Below are 19,308 nucleotides of genomic sequence, written 5' to 3'. Positions count from 1 at the left end.
CACATTCTCTGACGTTTTTGGCTTTTAAAAACACCAGAGACATGATCAAAAGTTGTATCCATTTAGTAGTTTTCATGCGAAAGGCCGCATTTGTTCATATTACAGACATTTAACACGGTCCGTGTCGAATCTGACACGGCCGTGTTGCACCTAACACGGTCCGTGTTGCACCTTAACACGGTCCGTGTCAAATGTCTGAGACAAACAACATTTTCTCAGAGAATTAACACGGCCCGTGTTGAACCTAACACGGCCGTGTTTGTAATTAACACGCCCGTGTTACACTGCCCGTGCAGAATTAACACGCCCGTGTTACATGCCCGTGCAGAATTTCTGCACTTAAATTTCACTACTAAACACAAGTATATACTTTACAAAATACATGTAAATACTTTACCAATTCATACTATATCATTTACGAATATATAACTCCTCCACCATATCCGTAATACATATGAATATGAATCACATGAGAGATTTATTAAATCCATCAATTTACTCTAAAATAAACAACAAAACATGCGTTTGCGAACAGATGATCTCAGTGGTGGTGAGAGACTCTGTCTTTCTATACCATCGCCGTGCAAATCCATGCCGGAAAACGAACCGGCGGAGACAAGACAAGACGGTGGAAGACCTCGATGACAACGAGAAACGTTATAATAAGATTATTTCGACCGCATAAGTATATAATATGTATCTATATATATATATATATATATATATAAATGGATAAAAACGTTCAAGGTATGTTTTCCATGGAGAACATTTGTGTGATGTATGGGAAAGTATATATATCCATATATGAATACATAATGCTATATTTATTTGAAATGATATAATTTTAAACCCATAGAAGTCAAGAATCAGTCTTAGTTGCAAATCCAAAGACGATCAGGTCACGGGCCAACAAAAACCTAATCAAATTGAAGTTGATATAAACACGGAGTATTTATCCACCATGGAAATCAACTCGGCAGCTCCTCCTCGGCATCAGGCTTAGTTATCTCTAGGCATTTCTCCAACTTCCCATTTATTATCCACCATTGACCCCTTGGAGCTTCTGGGTCTCCGCCCATGTTTAGCCCTTTTTCCGTCTCCGAAAGCTACAAAACACATTACAGAGCTTGTCAGGGAAACCGAAACAGCTAATGATCTCCAGTTGCCAACAAACATATATCAGATTGGTTTCTTTCGGACGTCAAGGAAGCGAGACCAAAGATTCTGACCTCTTTCGACGCGCGGATTGCATTGCTTCTTCTTCTTGTAACAAATGAGATACAAACACAGATTCTCTCACCTTCGATTTTTTCCCAACAAGAGGGGAATGATTTGTCAAGAAAAGGCATCTGAAATCATGCTTCAGAGTGGATCGAAGCTAAAGAAAAGACAAATCGAAGAAATCGAGCAAAGACAGGATCGAGGTTTTAGGAAGATGAAGAAGAATGCCCTGTATTTCTTATTTATCAATGTGTAGAATGGAAAGTTACAATACTAACGTTACAGAAGAGGAAGAAATTGGTAAGTGAATATTGTTCTATACACGAAAGGAAACTTGCTTGATCTCTATTATCACGTTATGAGAGTTGAACGCATGAGATTCTGGTTTGTCTCCTTTCTTGTCTGTTGCCTCTAACTCATCATCTCCATTAACATTCCCCATCAAGATTGGTCGGCGAATATCGGTAAGACCAATCTTGAAGAGCATCTTATTAAGGACAAAGTGTTAGCTGATTTGGTTCAACTCTGATTAAGTGGAGCTGAAATCAAAGTCATGTTCTGGTGGGAAGCTGCAGAGAATGGAAGTACGTTTTCTATGTTTCAATAATTGCAGTTTCTTTGTTCAGTTATTAGTGCAGTAGTATTTCAGTTTTATGTAACTTCTAGTGGCAGTTATTTTTCTGTATTTTGCTTCTGTATAAGACTTATGTAATTTTGCGTTTTATATATGAATGAAGTTTGTTTTCTGGAAAAACAGATCTGTAAGCATTCATCAGTTTCTGATTTGGTGAGAAATTACTGAGTTTTGTTTGTTTGAATTACAGTGGTATCAGAGCTTTCGTTTGATCTTGTTGAGAGCCTGTGGAGTTTCTTTTCGAAGGAAATCTGACAGAAGATGGATCATGTTGAAGCTGGTGGTTCCTCCTCTTCGTCAACTGGTACAGTGCCCGCTTTTGATGGAGAAAACTATCAATTGTGGGCTGTGAGAATGAAGACGTATTTGGAAGGAGCAGATCTGTGGGAAGCGGTAGAAGAGGATTATGAAGTTCCTCCTCTGAATGCGAATCCCACTCTTAATCAGATTCGAGCACACAAAGAGAAAATGACAAGGAAGGCTAAGGCAAAATCTTGTATTTTCTCTTGTGTTTCCCCTGAAATCTTAACTCGTCTTATTGGTTTTGGTTCTGCAAAAGACATGTGGAACTTTCTTAAGAAGGAATTTGAAGGTGATGAAAAGATTAAGGGGATGAAGGTTCTGAATCTCTTGAGAGAGTTTGAAAGGCAACAAATGAAAGGTTCTGAATCGATCAAGGATTATGTGTCGAGGTTAACATCTATTGTTAACAATATAAGAATCCTTGGTACTGATATGGAAGATGAGAAAGTGGTTCAGAAACTTCTTGTTTCTGTTCCCGAAAGATTCGAAGCAACTATTGCTTCTCTTGAAAACACAAAAAAACTCTCTGAACTGAAACTTGCAGAAGTTGTCAGTGCTCTGCAAGCACAGGAACAGAGGCGTGCTATGAGGAAAGAGGAATCATCTGAGAATGCTATGAAAGCAAAGGTAAAAGGAAGCAAGTTTGTGAAGAAAAAGGGACATCAGAAACAGAAGAGTGATCAAGGCAGCAAACCTGGATCTTCGACTGAATCTGGTAAGTATCCTGATTCTTCTGAGCCATGTAAACATTGCAATAAGGTAGGTCATCCACATTGGAGATGTTGGAAGAAGATGGAATGCAGAAAATGCCACAAGGTTGGGCACATTGAAAGATATTGCCGACAAAGGATGTAAGTGATGAAAAAGCTCAATCTGCAGAAAATGCAGAAGACGAGCATCTTTTTGTTGCTTCCTGTTTTGCAACAAATTTGGAAAAGGATGGCTGGCTTGTTGACAGTGGTTGCACCAACCATATGACAGGTAACAAACTGATCTTTAAAACTTTAGACATGTCTGTCAAGTCTAGAGTGAAGATTGGTAATGGTGATTACTTAAGAGTTGAAGGAAAAGGAAATGTCCTTGTGAAGAGCAGTCTTGGAAATAAACTGCTTACAAATGTGCTTTATGTTCCACAAATAGAGCAAAATCTTCTGAGTGTGGGGCAACTTATTGAGAAAGGTCTAAAGGTTACGTTTGAGAAAAATGAGTGTGTACTAGAAGGAGCTGAAGGGCAAATTCTGTTCAAAGTTCCTATGAGGAACAAATCATTCTCTTTCAATCCTTTGAAAGTAGAACTCGAGGCAATGAGTGCTGAAATTTCTGAAGAGGAACTTTGGCACAAAAGGTTTGGACATTTCCATAAGGATGGATTGTCATATATGCAGAAGTTTGAGCTGGTAAAGGATGTACCTAAATTCCAAGTTGATGTGAAAGATTGTCAAGCATGTGTTTGGAAAACTGATCAGAAAACCCTTCAAACCTTCAACATTTCGAGCAAAAGAGTTGTTGCAACTGGTGCACACTGATGTGTGCGGACCAATGCCAGTAGAATCCTTCTCTGGCAGCAGATATTTTGTCATCTTTATAGATGATATGTCAAGGATGTGTTGGATATTTTTCATGAAAGAAAAATCTGAAGTGGTTAACGTCTTTGCAAAGTTCAAGATTGAAGTGGAAAATGAATGTGGAAAGAAGAGAGAGTTATCAGGTCTGATAATGGATCAGAATATACTTCCAACAGATTCAGAAACATTTGTGAGGAAGCTGGCATTAAGCATCAATTTTATGTTCCTTACTCACCTCAACAGAATGGAGTGAGTGAGAGGAAAAACAGATCTATAATGGAGATGGCGAGGTGCTTAATGCATGAGAAAGGCTTGCCAAAGACTTTTTGGGCTGATGCAGCAAACACTTCTGTGTTTTTGCTAAATCGGTTGCCTACTAAGTCTCTTGACAAGAAAACGCCTTATGAAGTCTGGACTGGTTCGAAGCCAAGGTTGGGAAATCTGAGAGTGTTTGGAAGTGTCTGCTATGCACTTATTCCAAGTGTTAAGCTAGACAAGTTAGATCAGAAAGCGAATAAAGGAATATTTGTGGGGTATAGTCTTCAATCCAAGGCTTACAGAGTTTATTTGCCCGATTCGAAGAAAGTGATTATCTGCAGAGATGTGAAGTTTTGTGAGTCTGAGAAATGGGTTTGGAATGAAACAGAAGAGCAAGAACCTGCGGAGAGTGAAATTGAAGAAACAATCCAGCAGGAGAGAATTCCAGTTCAATTAGAATTGGACAATGCAGAATTTGAGAATCAGTTTGATGATGTTCCTGTAAGAGGAGTGAGAACTCTAGATGACATCTATCAAAGGTGCAATGTAGCAGTGCTTGAGCCTTCAAGCTACCAACAAGCAAGCAATGATGTGCATTGGGTGGCAGCAATGCAGGAGGAGATTAAAATGATCGAGAAAAACAGAACCTGGATTCTGGTTAAGAGACCAAGAAACAAAAACGTTATTGGTCTGAAGTGGGTGTTCAGGACAAAGCTAAACAAGGATGGATCAGTAAACAAGCTCAAAGCTCGCTTAGTTGTGAAGGGCTATGCTCAGGTATGGGGAGTAGATTATTCTGAAACTTTTGCACCTGTTTCTAGGATGGAAACAATTCGAATGCTTCTAGCAATTTCTGCTCAGTTTGGCTGGAACATTTATCACATGGATGTTAAATCAGCTTTTCTGAATGGAGAGCTAGAAGAGGATATTTATGTTGAGCAGCCCGAAGGGTTTAAAGTGGAAGAAGGTACAGATAAGGTTTACAAGCTAAAGAAGGCATTGTATGGTTTAAAACAAGCTCCTAGAGCTTGGTATTTCAAGATTGATGAACATCTGAAAAAATTGGGATTTCAAAGGAGTTTGAATGAGTTTACTTTGTATTTGAGGAAGAAAGAAGGAAGTCTGGTGATCATTTCGTTGTATGTGGATGATCTTCTGATTACAGGAAATGGTCTGAAGGAGATAGAGAAAGTTAAATCTGAATTGAGCAAGATGTTTGAAATGACAGATCTGGGTATCATGTCATATTTTCTAGGACTGGAAATTCATCAGGAGAATGGTGAAGTTTTCATTAGCCAAAAGAAGTATTTGGAGGAGATTCTGAGGAGGTTTCAAATGGAAAACTGCAATAGTATAAGCACTCCTCTGAATCCAAAAGAAAAACTGCAAAAGCATGGGGAATCTGAAGCTGTTGATGAGACAGAATATCGGAAAATCATTGGTTGTCTTATGTACTTGACTGCAACAAGGCCTGATATCTTGTATGCAGTAAGTTTGTTGTCCAGATACCTCAGTTGTGCAAGGAAGGAGCATATGGTGGCTGCCAAACGTGTACTCAGGTATCTTAAAGGTACTAGCTCGTTTGGTGTCTATTATAAGCATGTTGATGATTTCAGATTGAAAGGATTCTCGGATAGTGATTGGGCGGGGTCACAAGATGATATGAAGAGCACATCTGGTTTCTGTTTCACATATGGCTCGGGAATATTTGCTTGGAGTTCAAAGAAGCAGGAGATAGTTGCTCAGTCAACCGCCGAAGCTGAGTTCATAGCAGCTACAGCTTGTGTTAATCATGCATTATGGCTTAGGAAATTGATGGTGGATCTGGAAATGAAGTCTGAAGTTGCTACTGAGATAATGGTGGATAACAATTCTGCAATTGCTATTTCACAGAACCCAGTCTTTCATGGAAGGACCAAGCATTTCAAGATCAAGTTCTATTACTTAAGGGAAGTGCAACAAGAAGGTGATGTTAAGCTTGTGTATTGTCCGACACAAAATCAGATTGCTGACATTTTCACAAAGTCATTTCAACCTGGAAGGTTTGAGCATTTGAGAAGTTTGATTGGCATGAAGGAAGGACTTGAACCAAGGAGGAGTTTGTTAGCTGATTTGGTTCAAGTCTGATTAAGTGGAGCTGAAATCAAAGTCATGTTCTGGTGGGAAGCTGCAGAGAATGGAAGTACGTTTTCTATGTTTCAAAATTGCAGTTTCTTTGTTCAGTTATTAGTGTAGTAGTATTTCAGTTTTATGTAACTTCTAGTGGCAGTTATTTTTCTATATTTTGCTTCTGTATAAGACTTATGTAATTTTGCGTTTTATATATGAATGAAGTTTGTTTCCTGGAAAAACAGATCTGTAAGCATTCATCAGTTTCTGATTTGGTGAGAAATTACTGAGTTTTGTTTGTTTGAATTACACAAAGGAGCTAGTGGCTTTGGTGAGGATATCGGCGATCTGATCTTGGCTCCGAGTGAACATTGTAGAAATTAATCCATTTGCAATCTTTTCTTGAATAAAGTGTTAGTCTACCTCGATGTGTTTCGTTCTTTCGTGGAAGACCGAGTTAGCAGCGATATGCATTGCCGCTTGGTTATCGCAATGAAGAGGAATAGGCTTAGATGTCTTGATCTCAGTTCTTCAAGTGTTTGTTTAAGCCAAACAATCTCACTTGTTGTATTAGCCATTGCTCGGTATTCTGCCTCTGCACTTGATCTCGACACCACGTTCTGCTTCTTGCTTTTCCACGTGACAAGGTTTCCTCCGACAAATGTGCAGTATCCAGTGGTAGACTTTCGGTCCGATCTATCTCCTGCCCAATCTGCATCACAATAGGCTATGATCTTTGTATGTTTATTGCGTCTCATCCATAGTCCTTTGTTTGGTGTTCCCTTTAGATACTTGAGGATGCGATCCACCATTTGCCAATGAAAGGTAGTTGGAGCATGCATCCACTGACTAACCTGATGCACAGCAAAGCTTAAGTCAGGTCTAGTAATCGTAAGATATATAAGTTTACCAACAACGCGACGATATTGTTCAGCATTTTCCAGTAATTCTCCCTCGCGTTGATCTTTGAAATGTTCTTCTATTGGTGTACGAACGGGTTTGGCGCCAAGTTTGCCTGTTTCACGAAGAAGATCGAGGACATACTTGCGTTGTGATAAAAATAAATCATCGAAAACACGACAGACTTCAATACCGAGAAAATATTTAAGAGAACCAAGATCTTTAATATCAAAAACTTGATGTAAATAGGACTTAGTATCGTTAATGCCGCTAGAGTCACTCCCTGTTATGATGATATCATCGACATAAACTAAAAGAACGATTATACCAGATCCACTGTGAAGAGTGAACAAGGAATGATCGGAATGACTACGCGAGAAGCCCCGAGCTATGAGCGCATCATGAAGCTTCGTATACCATGCTCGAGGTGACTGCTTCAGGCCGTAGATGGATTTCTTTAGGCGACACACTTGACTAGGTGAAGTGACAGCAGTGTAGCCCGGTGGAATTTTCATGAAAATTTCTTCCATCAAATCGCCCTGAAGAAAAGCGTTTTTGACGTCCATCTGGCAAAGAGACCAAGAAAGGTTAGCGGCAAGAGAAAGAACAACACGGACAGCAGGAATTTTAGCAACTGGAGCAAAAGTATCATTGTAGTCTTCCCCGTAAGTTTGAGTAAATCCTTGAGCGACCAGACGGACCTTGTGACGTTCGATTGTCCCATCACTGCAATACTTAATTTTATAAACCCACTTGCATCCAAGTGTTTTGCGATGAGCAGGAAGTTCCGTCAACTCCCATGTTTCATTGCGTTCGAGTGCACCGAGCTCTTCGTCCATTGCGGCTTGCCAGACGGGAAGTTGTCGAGCTTGAGCATAAGTTTTAGGTTCGAATCCCTATTCCAGCATACTTAGAAAACATTGATCAGTGGGTAAATAATCACCTAAGTTAGAAAACAAAGCAATGGGATGTTTGACATAAGAGATTTGTGGTGAAATTGAAGTAACCAAGCACCCATCAGAAGAGAAGATGGAATCAGGCATGCCACATTGCTGGGAGGACGAAGAGTTGGACACGACGACAGAATCGGCAGGGTCGACAGGCTGGGAAAAAGAGGAGCGAGTGGATTCCGGAGAGAGAAGGCATGGCGGAGCACCTGCAGAGGTTAGAGAGAGAGAGGAAGCACGAATCGAAGGAAAAACACCCATAACCTGATTGGATTTTTCACGCAGCTTCCAAGTGGGTCGGCGCTCCCTCGAACTTCGGCGAAGAACTTGTTCATCATCCAGAGAAGAGTCGAAAGGTATAACCAATGGAGGAACTACTGCGATTTGGTCAGAACTTGAATCAGGAGGAAGAGTAAGTTCCCCCTGAAGCAGAGAGTCCGATGGTGGAGACGACTCGACGAGTTCGTCGATCGCCATGGGAAGAGGGGCAGCCGAGTCTGATCTAGAAGAAGTTTGCCCAGAGGTACCTGTATCTGTAGAAGGAGTATCAGCTGGAAAAATAACAAGGTGAGGTTCAGGGGTACCCTGTTCTGGCAAGTCGGCATGATGGTCTTGAGGCAGTGAAGAAGAAATAGAAGAGACAGGTGGCATGACTTCATTTCCTGTTTGTTGAATAGTAGCAATGTATTGGTCAACGTTGGTGGGAGCATCGGTGCCTTGAACAACCAGTTCTTCTAAACTCGGCCAATCCTTCTTGACATAGAAACTCAGTTGTTCCACAAATACAACATCCCGAGAGGTGTACAAACGATTGGTACTCGGATGAAAACATAAGAATCCCTTTTGATCCATAGGGTAACCAAGGAAGATGCACCGTAAGCTTTTAGGGGCGAGTTTGTTGCGTTCTTCATCTGAAACTTTAACATAACAAACACAACCAAAAATTCTTAGGTGATCAATGGAACCGCGTTTGTTATAAATTTCCTCATGGGGAGATTTATCCCGAAGCACTTGAGTAGGGAGACGGTTAATGAGGTAACACGCCAATTTCACCGCATCACTCCAAAAATGCTTGGGCACATTGCGATGAAAGAGAACGTGCGAGCAACCTCCATGAGATGCCGATTTTTACGTTCGGCAACTCCGTTTTGTTGTGGCATGGGTGGACACGAACGTTGATGAAGAATTCCATGTCGAAGAGTAAAGTCGCGAAACTGGTTGTTTAGATACTCACCCCCGTTATCTGTTCTTAGACATTTAATATGAACCCCAAATTGGGTAAAAACATAAGCATGAAAATTTTTAAATGCATCAAAAACATCACTCTTACGTTTAAGAAGAGTAATCCAAGTGTGTTTGGATTTTTCATCAATAAACGTAACAAAATATTTGTATCCATCACGAGAGAAAGGAGCAGTCCAAACATCCGAATGCACTAAATCAAAGATGTTCTCATAAATAGTGGTAGAAATAGGAAAAACCGAACGACAATGTTTGCCAAGCATACAAGCTTCGCAAACTAAAGAATCAGTCTTTTTCTTCGGAACAAGTAAATTTAAAACGTGTTGATGAGGATGTCCAAGACGTGCATGCCAAAGAGAGTGAAAAGCAGAATGAGTAATCGGTGGGGAAGCTTGGAGATAGTAAAGATTTTGCTGCTTAATCCCTTTTCTGAGAATTGAATTCGTCTCAATATCCTGAAAGACAACTCTATTAGTATAAAAAATCACTTTGCAATTTATCTCTTCTATAAGTTTAGGAATAGATAAAAGATTATTTTTAAAGTCAGGTACATAAAGAGCTTGTAGATGACGATCAAGAATTTTAACCAAACCATGCCCCTGTATGGCACATTGCTTACCATCGGCGACAGAAACAACCCCGTGAGCAGGTTGAAGTTCATGAAACAAACCCCGATCATTGAACATGTGGGATATGGCTCCTGAATCAACAACTATACGAGGATGGAAAAGAGTAGGAGAACCAGAAAAATTACCCGAATCCTGAGATTTCATGGTGAGCAAAAACTGCTTGAATCCGGCCATCTCATCGTCGGTGAAAACCACCGTGTTTCCTGTGCTCAGGGTTGTGCCACGTTTAGGAGCTGTGTCTTTGTATCGTGGGGGCTTGAGGTGCGGATGTAACATCCAGCAGCGTTCCACCGTGTGCCCGGTACGCTTACAATGGTCACAGAAGAGTTTCCGATCACGAGCAGGTCTGGACGTGGAAGAAAATTTCGCCGAAGGTACCACAGATGCCTCGTGCTGGTGGGAGAGGTGAGCAAGTTCACCAGGACCTGAAAACAAATTTCTCCCACCCTCTTCTCTCTTTATTATCATGCAAACCTCATCAAATCTAGGAAGATTTGATTGACGAAGCAAGTGATAAACAAGATTGTTGTAACTTGCATCAAGAGTCAAAAGCATAGCGAAGACTTTGTCTTCTTCGTTTCTTTCAATGAGGACCTTCTGATCTCCTCCAATTCATTCCAAAGAGCACAAAACGCACCTTGGATTTTGGTAAATTGATCGCCGTTTTGCTGCAGCTGAAAAATTTGTTTCTTTATCTCAAAAATGCGGCTAATGTTTAAGATATTACCATACGTGTTTTTCAAAGCATCCCACATCGATTTGGCAGACTCAAGGGCGATGAACGATTGGAGAACATTTTTCTCCAGAGATCCTTGGAGAATAACCAGGGCCAGCTGGTCGTCTTGATACCATTTGGCTGCATCAATGACAGCTTGACATTGCGATTGTGGTCTGGGAGCTTCATCTCCTTCAGCCTGTTGTTCCGCATTGGTGTCGGAAACTCCTCCTTCTGCAGCACTGTTCGCCGGGGTAGAAGCTTCTTGATTGACAACATGGGTCCAAAGGCCACGGCTGCTTAGCATCGCCTTCGCGGCTTTGGACCAATAAAAGTAGTTGTCACCGTTGAGGGTGATCGGAATGGGTTTCAGATTCATATCCATGGTGAAATCGACATAGGTAAGAGGAAGAATAAGGATGATTCTGCAGCGGAAAAGAAAACGAAAATCAGAGGAGGCTATGACCGACGTCGCTCTAATACCATAAAGAAAAGACAAATCGAAGAAATCGAGCAAAGACAGGATCGAGGTTTTAGGAAGATGAAGAAGAATGCCCTGTATTTCTTATTTTCGTAAGATGAATCTGTACATCATATATACTACAAATATTATCAATGTGTAGAATGGAAAGTTACAATACTAACGTTACAGAAGAGGAAGAAATTGGTAAGTGAATATTGTTCTATACAGGAAATGAAACTTGCTTGATCTCTGTTATCACGTTAAGAGAGTTGAACGCCTGAGATTCTGGTTTGTCTCCTTCCTTGTCTGTTGCCTCTAACTCATCATCTCCATTAACATCTCCATTAACAGAAGCTCCAGGGGCAGCATCGTTCTTACCTCAAAACACTTGGAACATCCAAGGATCATGGCTCTTGCCTGAATGACAAAAGGGGAAAAAAAAAGCTCTGTCATATACAAAAAAAAAAACAGATCCAAGCAAAAAACCCAATGAGGCAAGCTGTAAATTTAGGGTTTGACTGAAAACTCGAAACAGAGAAGACCACCTGTTCGGTCAGCTTGTCCATATGTTTGGCTCTGTCCCATCCATTTTGCTTCTACTCGACCTTGCTCGTGCATTGGAGGCTGATATTTCACTAACTGTCCATCAGGAGAAGCCGTATTCTGATTCTCGACAGCCCCTTCTTGCTTCAGCCTCCACTTCCATTGAACGCCCATTGCTAAACAAACAGTGTTACCAGATTGGTTCCTGTAAAAATGAGACGGATGAAGAAATGGTCAGTCAAAATTTAATGCATACTCTCTCACCTTTGATTTTACCAGGCCTTGATGGACATTTTCATCAGAATCTTATGCAGTTTCCCAAAAACAGGGGGTAAAAAGCATCGAACTTCCAGGGGACATTGTTCTTACCTCAATACATCATTTGCCGCAGCCTCTGCTCCATGCCCTCGAGCCGCTGTATCGTTTTTTGAAGTTCGTCGTGATGTCCGATGTCCGACCGAAGAGCCATGAGTTTCTGAAGCTTTCTGAGACGAGGCTCAATTTGATTGCGTCTTTGATGGGGGAAAAACGAGAGGATGTTCTGAACGATACATTGAAACCCAAACACTATTCCTCTGTTTCGATTCTCTTGGTTTCTGCGTTTGAAAGAGACATTTTGATTATGTTTGTAACACTATCGACATATTTTACAAACAAAGTGGATTAGAAACTGCAGATGTCAAATGAAGCGAGACCGTCTCGAATTCTCTTACCACCGAGTAGTCCAGGTTCGGTTTCAGGGCTTGAGACTCTCTACAGATGTCAAATATGTTTCGGGGCCCGTGCCGGTCGACCCATGTTTTCCAGGGGGATTGCCACTGCTGAAACTGTGCCCAAACAAACAAACAAGGGCATACAGGATTTATGACATTGAAAACAGAGGAAGTGAAATTGTGCCCAAACAAACAAAGACACGGGATTTATGCTATTGAAAACAAAGGAAGTGAAACAGAGAGATATTTTACCTGGATAGCTTGAAGCTTCTTGTTCTTCTCATCAAACAAACAATCATGCAATGCTAGCCGTTTAGTACTTACATCTACTAAGAGAGGAGATCCAAAAACCCCTTTTCCAATCTACCTTCATATACCATATCCCTTATCATATTTGAGCTTGATGCATGCATAGAAAAGCCATTGCTCCGCATTTCTCGTATCAGCTCGATAACTATCGATGGAAAGCGACTTCTAAGACAAGCCCTGATCAATAAGTTATACGTACCTTCATCGGGAAAACAACCAACCTCTTTCATCTTCCCAATTATCTTCTCGACATCATAGAGTGAATTTTTTCCGCAAAGTCCGGAGATCATTATATTATACATGATAACATTCGGTTTCACCCCTTTGCCAAGAAGCGTATTGAATAATATCAATGCTTCGTCAACCCTCTCAACCTTGCACAAACCATACATCATGCCACTATGGAGAGATATATAGGCAAAGTGCCTTATCCGTTTTTCCATTCTTATAAAGTCCATCAAGCAAAATACTGTAAGTCACAAGATTAGGATGATGACCCTTATACTGCATCTCTATGAAAAACTTTTGGGCAACACCAAGGTTGCCTACTCGGTAAAACCCTTGGATGAGGATGTTGTAAGTAACTGCATTAGTAACCAATCCACTTCGAGACATCTCATAAAAGAGGTTAATACCCTCATCGATCCTATTAGCCTTGCAGTAACCATTTATCATAAAAGTAAAAGTTAGTACATTTGGAAAACATCCCTTGGTGATCATAGAATTGAACATTTGTTTTGCTTCGTCAAGGCGATTCTTTAGGCAAAAACCATTGATCAATGAAGTGTAACCAATAGTATTCGGAACTAAACCTCTCTGGATCATCTCCCCGTACAATTCTTCAGCCTCCATAAACTTTTTCTCTTCAAAGAGTGCATCGATTAATCCACTGAAAGTGACAACATTAGGAGTGATTTTCATTTTCACCATCTCACTCAACATTCGGTCAACATCATTCCATCTACCAATCCTGGAAAGGCCATTTATCAAACAATTATAAGTAACAACATCTGGTACAATCCAACAATTATTCATCTTTCCGAAAAGGTTCAACGCATCCTCCACGTGTCTGGCTTAGCAAAGATAATCCATAATCGTACTATAAATTACGATATTGATCTCAATATGCATTTCCTCCATCTTCTCGAGTAGATTCATAGCCAATGCATAATCTCTTGCCTCACAGACCCCGTTTATAATAATGCCAAATGTAACTACATCGGGTTGACAATCCATCTTTAGCATCTGATCAAATAAATTCAATGCTTTAGAAACTCTACCCTCAAAGCAAAGTCCGTTGACCAAAGTGTTAAATGTTACAACATTAGGTTTGTATCTCTCTTTCACCATTTGGTCAACCACGTTTACAGCCGCTGAAAACTTTCCGTGGATACACAAACCATGAGCTAGGGTAGTGTAGGTGACTACATTAGACTTGTAGCCGAGTTTCAAGATTTTTCCCACAACAGATAAGCCCAAAAACACTTGACGAGAGTGGCAAAAACAGTTGATTAGAACACTCAAAGAGTAGATATTATGTGAAATCCCAAGCAATTCCATTTTCTTGCAGAGGGAAGTGACATCATACTGTTTCATTTTCATGATTGCACTCAATAGTTTAGTGAAATCAACGATGGAAGGTAAGGGACGAGACTGAACCATCTGATCGAACAAATCAACAGCGTCCTCAGCATGACAATCATGAAACCCACATCTCAATCTGTCTCTGTATGACATACTGCGGTCTCTAACACCGGAAAAAGTCGATCTCTGATAGCTTAAAACAGAGGAACAATGCAAGAAATTGTTCAGAGTACCTTTCCCCAGGGGATGAGTTTGAAGCAGACCTGAAGCAGAAGCCAATGCAAAAGCAGTCATTCTCCGGACCACTGGCGACATCTTAGCTTCCATTCAAAAAGACAGATTCAGAACCCCCACAAAACCTTATCCTTTTCGAACCTGATTCAGAAAGCCAAAACCCAAGTCAACACTCAATTCGGACATAAACAGATTCCACGAATTTAACGTAAAAATTGATATGAGAATCAATTCAGACAAGAGAAGAGACGTTGCCTAGAATCAAGAAGGAAACTTATTATTGTGTAATACATGTAAATTGATTTCTTACCAAGTTTATGAATGTTCAAACTCTATATGTATGTTCTGTTCTCAGCTTTTGAATAATAAGAAAAAGAATTCTTTCTTCCAATTACTGTCATGAAATTTTGAAAGTTTTTAAAAAACTGATACGGAGAATCAATTCAGACAAGAGAAAAGCCGACCGCAATCAACATAAAAACTGATATGAGAATCATTTCAGACAAGAATGAAAATCGAAATCGAATAATTGAGAGGCGATGAGAGAGGCATCAGTTATAGCATCTGGGTTGATGCTTAAAAAATATGACTTCAAATTATTTCACTTCCTGTTATTTCAATACCCGAAAAAAGAAGAAAAAAAAGATGGATATCTCATCTTATATATATACATATAATAGAATTAATCTGTGGCATAAATAGATTGTGATGAGTTTTATAATAGATTATTACAATTGACAATACTAAATAATACTCATTATTTTAAAAATAATTTTACACTATACCTTTCTATAAAGATAACCATTTTATCACAACTCATATCTCAAAAACGTTTTGTAAAAAAAAAAAACTAAATTTGAGGTATGTTTTTTAAATTTTATTGTTTAAAATATATATTGTACCTATAGTATATATATAAATACATACATATTAATCTCAATATATTTGATTACAAACATAGAATTTTTGTCCATATACTCAAAATGGCAATTCAAGTTTATTTTTCAGAGACAAATAATTTGTTAATATGTGCTTTTAAAAACACCACTCATAAGTATTACCATCCATAAAATCATTTAGTACGCACCTTATGCTCCCGTTTCTTTTCCATACGATGGTTGATTTCCTGTCTCCGTTGGTTCCGTGTTTGTGCCTATGACATGAAAAAGAAAGTAGGCCAAGTGACGATCTATGACCAGATCGAGAGATCGTCTCGAGAGAGAGAGAGAGAGAGAGAGAGAGAGAGACTTGAGAGAGATGAGTACGAGATTTTTTTTAAAAATAAATAAAAATGACATCACAGAATCTAACTATCTAAGCGGCGGAGACTTGAGATTGAGTTGGAAAAAACCTTTTCAACTATGCACGCCTCAAACATTATCCTCCAACAACAGTATCGAGAAAAGGGGTATACAAAATACTCAGAGTTTCTCTCATGTCTTCTCTTGGCTAATTAGTATATTTATAATATTATATAAACAATATGAAAAAAATTAATATAAAATTATATTAGAGTTTTTTTTATATAAATTTAATATATTTAAAAAAAAATACCAGCTCGTTGAGCAGCTCGCCAACTCGCCGAGCCAGGCTCATTGAACACGTGTTCAATGAGCTCTGGCTCGTTAGGCTCGTTTTTTAACGAGCTGAAAAAATTACAGCTCAGATCGCTCGTTTTCTAGCGAGCCACGAGCCAGCTCGCGAGCCGGGCTCGTTTTGACACCCCTAATTGAGAGTACAAGGGTTGAAGTACACAAGGGCTAAATTACGAAAAGACCCTCAAGTTTTATTCCCAATAAATTTTGGCATTTCACTATAAATCAAATAATGAAGGCGTGTTTGGAAGGTGGAACAAGTGGATCCTTTATAGGGAAGGGGTGGAGCGTTATACCCAACCAAACAAGCCTCATCCCATTATTATCCCCTGGACCATACACATGCCTCTAAGACTCCACTTCCATTGTCGATTGTAACAAATCTATTAAATGTGTCATCATACACTAACGCACGCCGGTTTCTTCTTCTGGAGTGGCCATTGTGTTTTTTTTTTTAAATAATAATAATAATAATAATGCTTTTGTAAAGTTAAAAATTATTTTTAAAACTCAAAAACTAGAATCTAGTAAACAGATTTCACGAAACAAACATAAAAACAGATTCACTTTGTATCCTCAAATATGTGCGAGATATAAATGTTTAAAAAATATGTGATTTAAAATTATTTCAATACCCGAAAAAAGAAGAGAACAAAAATATATATATAAATATATATATATGTGTGTGTACATATACTGTATATAATGTCTCGTCCACTTCTTCACAGGGTCCCAACTTTACAGGCTGGAATATTTAATTTTCCATTGTACCCTGAGTTGATTTTTAATATCGAATAACATTTCCATATCATCAATAAACAACCAATCTTGTATGCTTTATATTCAATCATACGGATCTCCTTTTAAAATAATACATATATATATACACACGATTTGCATTTTTTTTTCATCTGCCCACCAGCCACACAACATCTCTGTTTAACCCAATTTCATCCAACATGTAGTCTAAGAGTTTTAGTGAGTTAAAATTTTGAAAACATACCCATTATTTAAAAAAATAATTTTACACTATGCATATCTATAGAGATAATCATATTTATCATAGCTCATATTCCAAAAATGTTTTGTTAATATAAGCTTTTGAAAACACCATCCATAAGCGTTACCATGCCATAAAATTATTTAGGTTAGACTAAACATTAAAATTTTAAAGACATAAACTATCAAATAATAATAATAATAATAATAATAATAATAATAATAATATTTGGTTAATCAGTTGCGTGAGCGGCGGCATCTGGACTTCCGGCTCTAGTGGCCGGTTTCCGACCACCGTCCGAAGGCTGGGATCTCAACCAAGAAAAAGATGGCAGAATAGGAACGCACCTTGTTCTCGCGTTGTCTTACGATTGGATGGCTTGCTGTCTCCGTTGGTTCTCGTCTACCTGGATCCGACAGTCTCGGCATGAGAGAGAGAGAGAGAGAGAGAGAGAGAGAGAGAGAGAGAGAGGCACGAAAGCTAAGTTATTGAGAGGAGATGAGAGCTTCACCTGAGATTGTCGAATCTGAGATGAGTGTCGAAACTCAGATTAAGAAGAAAGTACGCCAAGTGACGGAGAGAGACTTGAGAGAGAGAGACGGAGAGAGAGAGTTGAGACAGACAGAAGAGAGAGAGACTTGAGACAGACAGATCGAGAGAGAGAGAGACGGAGAGAGATGACTAGGAGATTTTAAAAAATAAATAAATATGACATCACAGAATCTAACTAACTAAGCTGCTGAGGCTTCACAGACACGAGACACGAAACCCTAAACCCTATTTTTTTTTAAAATCAATAATTCATTTTAAAATATGGGCTTAATACAATTGGGCCGAACGCTTCCTTTTTAAAATTGGCCCGAGGAACTTCTGCTTGTTGATTTACAATAGAAGCCAGATCCACATCCCTTCCCTCAAGAACACCGACCTAAACGTTACACATAATTACTCAAAATAAGTTTTATTTTATTACAAAAATCTATTTTTAGTACGAAAAGAAGATTGGCTAAATCCTTCCAACCTTTAACCTAAAAATAGAAATCTAAAATAATGTGTATGTGACGTCTTACACAATATTTCTATTACCAAACTAAAAACGAACCGGAATCATAGATGGGTTACGAATCAATGTTATTTTTTTTTTGTCCAATCAGTTGGACCGGGTTATGGGAATCAATAACACTGACTATAATAATGGACAACCAAATACAATATACATATATACACACTAGTACTAGTGTATCGATAAATGACACACTAGCTTGCAGGTCTAACCATAAAAACGGTTTAATAAAAACTCTAATTTTAAAATATACCGGTCGGTTATTAAAAAAAAATCGATATTACCTTAAAACGAGTAATAGAGACAACAAAAACAATCTAATTTTGTTGTAAGAATTAGTTATAAGTAAACGGAATGTCCAAAATTAGGTTATGTTTTCCATCTTTAAATTGAATGCTATTAAGGAACCATTTCCAATTCTTCTAAAGAAAACTATTTGGGCTGAGGAAACGATCATCGCTTAACCAAAGATATTCAAAGTTTGTCTGTCACAATGAAGATTTGGCTCATATGTTTTCTCGTCATAACTGCAACCCTAACGGTCAATTGCGCCACGCCCGAGACCGAGCCAGCGAGCAATATCTTTCTCGGTGGTTCGAGACGTTTCCTAAGACAAGAATATATCGATTATTCGAAACTAATTAACCCTAAACCCATCAAGAACCCGTCTCCGCCCAGCCCTTATCATCGGGGTTGCTCTGTGATCACTCGTTGCAAGCATGACTAAGGTTTCTCCATCTTAAATATATATACAAATATTATTCAATGTTATTCTTTCGAAAAAATATGCCATGAAAATGAAAAATGGCTTATTTGCTAATATCATATGTATTGAATTGTTTTGACTAGGGTCGAATGTTTCCTCCCTTTATATAATGCAAGTTGTTCTTCCTAATAATTATCAAATGTTCATTTATTATTTTCCCTTTGTATTCATGTTTTAATTAAATTCATATTTTCTAGAATGTTTTATTTTCCTCGTGGAGAATTCAATTTTGTGATCAATTTTACATCTAAATTTTGAGGTTAGATATCTAAGGTGAAATGTGAGGTTTGATGTGTTTTTATTAAAATTCAGAAAAAAAAATATTGAATTAATTTGTCATATGGATTAAGACTTATATTCCTTTGTAAAAGAATTTTAATTTTTAAAATTCTTTTGCAATGATAGGTTTTTGAACTCCTGTTTATTAATTAATTAGAAAATTAAAATTGATCATTTATCAATTTAGATTAACATCGGATCTAAGATTTTAGTTAAGACTCATATTTGATTATTTT

At 38.6% G+C, this 19,308-nt stretch overlaps 1 protein-coding gene across 6 annotated transcripts; it reads right to left on the bottom strand.

Annotated features, from left to right (window-relative positions):
* Nucleotides 1–6,397: 6,397 nt before the first annotated feature.
* Nucleotides 6,398–17,619, bottom strand: LOC109117059 (uncharacterized mitochondrial protein AtMg00810-like). 6 transcript variants are annotated; one of them, XR_002024551.1, is made up of 9 exons: nt 17,476–17,619; nt 17,312–17,370; nt 15,457–15,522; nt 14,369–14,510; nt 12,495–13,796; nt 12,243–12,356; nt 11,899–12,125; nt 11,532–11,734; nt 11,064–11,403 (listed from the first exon to the last, which is right to left on the bottom strand). XR_002024551.1 is itself a non-coding variant. In XM_019203594.1 (5 exons), exon 5 carries the CDS (start codon nt 7,554–7,556, stop codon nt 6,510–6,512), a length of 1,047 nt encoding a protein of 348 aa, XP_019059139.1. In that variant the 5' UTR covers nt 14,369–14,510; nt 15,457–15,522; nt 17,312–17,370; nt 17,476–17,619; the 3' UTR covers nt 6,398–6,509. The 6 variants fall into 6 exon arrangements, 2 of the variants coding, with proteins under 2 accessions (XP_019059139.1, XP_019059138.1); XR_002024552.1 differs by having other exon boundaries at nt 12,495–13,521; XR_002024550.1 differs by having other exon boundaries at nt 12,495–14,510.
* Nucleotides 17,620–19,308: the final 1,689 nt, after the last annotated feature.

Source organism: Tarenaya hassleriana, unplaced genomic scaffold (genome assembly GCF_000463585.1).
Source record: "Tarenaya hassleriana unplaced genomic scaffold, ASM46358v1 Cleome38, whole genome shotgun sequence".
Lineage (NCBI taxonomy): Eukaryota > Viridiplantae > Streptophyta > Magnoliopsida > Brassicales > Cleomaceae > Tarenaya > Tarenaya hassleriana.
The sequence above is the reverse complement of the archived record's forward strand: the minus strand, read 5'-3'. Positions and strand labels throughout refer to the sequence as shown.